We start from the raw sequence: 6,000 nt of genomic DNA on the forward strand, positions 1-6,000 counted from the left end.
AAGATTTTACTTATTTTTAAAGCATTTAAAGCACACTTTAATAAAAAACACTAATAAAATTAGTGAAATTAATGGTTTTAGTATACTTGTTTAATTTCACTGAAGCAGTAGTAAAAATATTCTTGTAAATACAAATTAGTTATATTAAGATGTTGCTAACATTTAACACCAGATGGAAAATAACTGTTTATAGAATATTTAAAATAACTATTTAGATGCTGTTTATACACATATGAAATAAGCTAAACCTTATGAAATACCTACGAGCCAAGTGACTTTATATCACATTTTGTTATTTTCATTTTTAAACAAAAATGTTTCCTTTCAATTAAAAGTAAATGTATTTACAATCTGATATGTAATGGGTAAAAAAGAAGAATGAGTTCATCAGATGCTGGATTCAAACCGGTTGATGATCGATACAGCACTCACGCTGCTGTCGCTTGCTCTCTTTAGTTATGTTGTCTCTGTCAATCAAACAGTGATGGCAAAAAATTGCTCAAATAGCTTATTCCAACAAGGTGCGCTATTTGCACCTAGCCTAAATAGACACTCCAAATCTGGGCCTTTGCCCACAATGCTCATTGGTTAATCCGGCCCTGCGCTCAATATTAACAAACATCCGCGAGTGATTAAGCAGAGGAAAATCTGATTTATACTTTCGCCTGGCACCCTGTCGCAGGCCTCTGCTGACTGTGTGTGCACCTCATGAAACGTAGGAGGCTTCAAGACGCGTTCACTAGTTCGCTTGTTATACTCGACAAGTCTGCTAGTTCGTTTGACTGCGCTCGGTGAATGTGACGTCATCGCTTTGTTTGCGAAGGTTCGCTTTGAGTGCGTGCGACATGATTTTGGCTGAAGGAGCGCCTAAAGTTCTTTGAGACCCGAGCGAACAGTGAGCACGGCGTCGCATTTGTTTTGAGTTGAATATGAATCACTTTGAAGAGATTTTGTCTAAAACAGATACGCCTGTATACACATCTTCCATGCGTGATCATAGGGATAACCTGATGGCCAATAATTCTTGGCTAGAAATTGCAACACCACTCTGCAGCTGTGTGTTTGTCAGTGTACAGATTGACATCAGATGTGGTAGATAATCTGAGTCTGAATGGATGCAAAACATGATGGGATGTGTAGTCCATGTGGTGCTTGTAAAGTGTGTGTAATTAGTGCAAATGATCTGCAGCTGTGTGTTTGTCAGTGTCCAGATTGACATCAGATGTGGTAGATAATCTGAGTCTGAATGGGTGCAAAACATGATGGGATGTGTTGTCCATGTTGTGCTTGTGTGTAATTAGTGTGAATGATCTGCAGCTGTGTGTTTGTCAGTGTCCAGATTGATATCAGCTGTGGTAGATAATTTGAGTCTGAATGGATGCAAAACATGATGGGATGTGTAGTCCATGTGATGGTTGTATAGTGTGTGTAATTATTGTGAATGATCTGCAGCTGTGTGTGTATGTCAGTGTCCAGATTGAGGTCAGCTGTGGTAGGTCATTTGAATATGAATGGGCACAAAACATGATGGGAAGTGTAGTCCATGTGGTGCTTGTATAGTGTGTGTAATTAGTGCGAATGATCTGCAGCTGTGTGTGTTTGTCAGTGTCCAGATTGATTTTGAAATGGAATATATATAGGAACTTCTGTCTTCTGAAGGTATACATTAGCGTTGTACAAAGAACTGGTTGTAATTATTTCACTGAAATTGTTAACATCCCTGATCAAATGTTTTTGTAGAATTTGTGGCTTCAAAAAGGTCAATTGTCAATAGTGTAGTGATTCATGAAGCAGAACCCACAAACCAATCACTTTCAAATCAATACACTTTCAGTTCAGTGAACGTGAGTTATAAGGTTCCTCATACTGTACAATACATATAAATGGCTTCAGGATATTTAGACGAAACCGAGTTATATGGACCACTGGTATGAGGCTATTGCCTCTGTTTTGAACTTGACAGCCCCAAAACTCATTCACTATTATTGTTTTGAAAAGTGAATTATCCCATATACAGTATATGCATCAAAACAAAAGAGGAGAAAGAATGCGTAGAGTTACATAAGTAAATTAGTTGTATGTTTTTATTAACTATACCTTATATTCAGACCCACTTGGAATATATGCCCTTCAGATTTTTGAGCCAATGATTTAATTTGCTTGTTAACTATATTATGTAAATGTGTAATTATATATTGCCTATAAATAATATTTAATCAGCTTTTATATTACTTTCATAATAATTTCAGAAATGATTATTGAATAATATGCACTTATGCAGATGTTTAGATGAATTGTGGACAGTACAATATGTATAATAATATCTGTCTTTTAGTGGATGTGTTATATGAGAAAACTACTGTAGCTTTGTTTACCAAACTAATGGATCTAATAGAATTATTAGGTATTGTAAATCTTAAATAAAATAAAATAAAATCTTCTAAACTCTCAAAAACATTCGGCAGAAATCAACAATAGTTTTATTTATTTATTTATTTATTTTTATTTATTTTTATTTGTTGTTTGTTTGTGTGTTTTTTTTTATCCATCCATCCATTCATCCCACCATCATTCCAATCAGTTTATTTATTTACCTTGCTATTTATTTATTTATTTCCCTGTCTGTTTATTTAACAATTATTTATTTATTTATTTACTTGCCTATCTGTTTATTTATTTATTTACCTATCAATGTTTTTAATTATTTACCTTGCTATTTATTTATTTATTTACCTATGTTTATCTATTTATTTAATTATTTATTTATTTACTTACCTACTTATTTATTTACTTGCCTACCTGTTAATTTATTTATTTACCTATCAATGTTTTTAATTATTTACCTTGCTATTTATTTATTTATTTACCTATGTTTATCTATTTATTTAATTATTTATTTATTTACTTATTTATTTATTTACTTGCCTACCTGTTAATTTATTTATTTATTTACCTATCAATGTTTTTAATTATTTACCTTGCTATTTATTTATTTATTTATTTATTTATTTATTTATTTATTTATTTATTTATTTACCTATGTTTATCTATTTATTTAATTATTTATTTATTTATTTACTTTTTTATTTATTTATTTATTTAGTTGCCTGTCTGTTTATTCGTTTGTTTGTTTGCTTATTTATTTACCTATTTGTTTGTTTATTTATTTACTTTGCTATTTATTTATTTACCTTGCTATTTATTTATTTACCTCTGTTTGTTTCTTTATTTATTTACGTAATAATTTAGTTATTTAGTTATTTCTCTATCTATTTGTTTATTTACCTATTTATTTATTTACTTGCCTATTTGTTTGTTTATTTATTTATTTACCTGTTGATTTAATTATTTACCTTGCTATTTATTTATTTATTTATTTATTTATTTACCTATATGTTTATTTATTAACCTAATTATTTATTTATTTACCTATTTTTTATTTACTTATCTGTTTATTTTTTTATTTTATTATTTACATATCTGTTTATTTATTAACCTAATTATTTATTTATTTACCTATGTGTTTATTTTTTACTTTTTTTTATTTATTTAATTTTAATATCAGTTTGTTTATTTATTTATTTACCTATGGAGCTAATAATATGCCAAAGCAATCTGAATTTGAATTGTGTTCATTTGAATTATTCATTTATTCATTCATTCATTCATTCATTCATTTTCTTTTCGGCTTAGTCCCTTTATTATTCTGGGGTCGCCACAGCGGAATGAACCGCCAACTTATCCATGTTTTTTACACAGAGGATGCCCTTTCAGCTGCAACCCATCACTGGGAAACACGCATACACTCTCATTCACACACATACACAATGGGCAATTTTTTAGCATACCCAATTCACCTGTACCACACATGGGGAGAATTAATTCAATTGTAATTAAATAATCAGAATTTTTATATGGCTTTAAAATTGTTTTGATTTAAAATTTCTTATTTTGAATTCAAATTTCATAACTTGAATATTGAGCGTCCGAAATTTAAGACAAGTTTTTCACGGCTAAATTTCTTATAGACGTATTTTCAAACCTCAGAATTTTTTCTGTTCTGATGTCCTATATTGCAGATATCCAGTTTGTAAAAATACAGTTTCAGGTTGGGTCTGAAAAAAGATAAAATAAATGTTTGTTTGTTTTTACCTACATGTAGCCCAATGTAAAATTAAACTCATATTTATTTTAAGTATAGGGAAGGCTGCTTTCAGTTTCAGGTCACATAAAAAAAACTTTATGTTGAAAACTCATCAAGTGGCTTTTCCTATACACTATTCACAACAATGTAGACTTTTTAACACCTCTTACTTTGTTACCATTTGAAACAAAGTTTTAAGCACTTAAAAAATGAGGTTAAGAAGAAAATTCATTTATAAATGAGCCGATTCGAACGAATCTGAATGAACAATTCAGTGAAATTTTTTTGAGATTTTTTTTTTGGTTTCAATGTATTTTAGCCAAAAAATAATGTAATATTTTTAAATATATGAAAAAATCTGATCATTCAAATAAATATAACTGAAAGGTTAAATATGAAATCTTAGATGTGAATAGATGACATTTTAAAAGAAGCAGCATTTCAGTGCTGATAATGGTTTTTGGCCAAACATATCATTACCATTTTACTTAAAGTACTATACTATATGCTATGCTGTACTATGGAATATTGTAACAAATAGCATCTTATATAATTTGATGAAGTGTGTGCATGTAAATATGTAATTTACCATAGTTGTAAAATGCTGGGAGAGTTTGACAATGCACCTGGAAAGAGCTTGAAAAGTCCTTAAATGGGACTTTGGTAAAGGTGTAAGAGCCCTGTGATTGGCTAAAATGCTTAGTTCGATTTTTCGGTGATTGTCTACTCTTCCCTGTTGATGACCCCTGACCTACTTTCTGCTGAATCTGAATTTCACGACCCGAATTTCTGGTTTAGAATTTTAGAAAATTGAAATTGATGTTCTGAATTTCTTCATCTTAAAAATTTGAAACTGGATATCTGCAGTCTATGAATTTAAAACACAAAAAATCTGAAGTTTGAAAATACGTCTATAAAAGTTCAGCCTTAAAAATTCAGTTGTCTTAAATTTCAGATGTTCAGTGTTCAAGTTATGGAATTCAAATTCAAAATAAGAAATTCAAATTCAAAAAAGGTTTTAGCGGCATATAAAAATTCAGATTTATTAAATTACAATTGTCAATAATTCAAATGAACACAATTCAAATTCAGATTGTTTTGGCATATTATTAGCTCTATATTTACCCATCTATTTATTTACTTATTTTTATTTACATTTTTAATTATTACATTTATTATACCCACAAAATTTGAAAAAAGTGCATATTCTCTCTGGCCCTGCTTATATATTATAAGTGACTCATAGCATTAGAATACAAATAAATTATGGTACAGTTTTTTTTTACGTAATGTTCAGTGTCTCGATTGTTATGTTATACGTTTTGAAATTCACCTGATCTGATCTGTATTGTATATTGTTCTGTTTCAGGGAGACATCGAGAAAGGTCTGGAGATGAAGAAACTGGTTCTGTCTGGTTTTCTGGCCAGCGAGGAGATCTATATTAACCAACTGGAGGCGTTGCTGCTGGTGAGCACTATACTGCCACAGATAACGTCATTCACACTTCACCAGAAACCTGCCGTGGGAACATTACAGCTCTGTGTGTGGGACTTTGCTGCTGTGTGGAGACTTTCGTAGCTCAGTACCAGTGGATTCTACACTGAGAAAAAAATCTGTTAATTAGCTTATGATTCACTGGTGTTTTCTGTTTATTTACGCATGCAGATTGCATTATAAGATATGCTTTGACCATGTGTGTTGTCGAAAAAGTTTTACTTATACAGTAGGAAATTTCCTACACTAGGAAAAAACGATAACCCACCCAGACAATAAATACACAGGTGTAGTAAGAAAACCTGGAAAAGTCATAGAATTATGACATGGCATTTTCTAGGTGTAGAAAAGTTTTGGAAAA

General features: G+C 30.4%; 1 protein-coding gene across 4 annotated transcripts in view; it reads left to right on the forward strand.

Moving 5' to 3' along the window:
- Window positions 1-6,000, forward strand: part of abr (ABR activator of RhoGEF and GTPase) — a 336,423-nt gene that overhangs the window by 153,525 nt on the left and 176,898 nt on the right. For all 4 annotated transcript variants that reach the window (XM_056458657.1, XM_056458658.1, XM_056458659.1 and 1 more), the window contains one exon: window positions 5,514-5,612. In XM_056458657.1, coding sequence (XP_056314632.1) covers window positions 5,514-5,612 — 99 coding nt within the window. The remainder of the gene's footprint in view (window positions 1-5,513; window positions 5,613-6,000) is intronic.

Source organism: Danio aesculapii, chromosome 5 (genome assembly GCF_903798145.1).
Source record: "Danio aesculapii chromosome 5, fDanAes4.1, whole genome shotgun sequence".
Taxonomy (NCBI): Eukaryota; Metazoa; Chordata; class Actinopteri; order Cypriniformes; family Danionidae; genus Danio; species Danio aesculapii.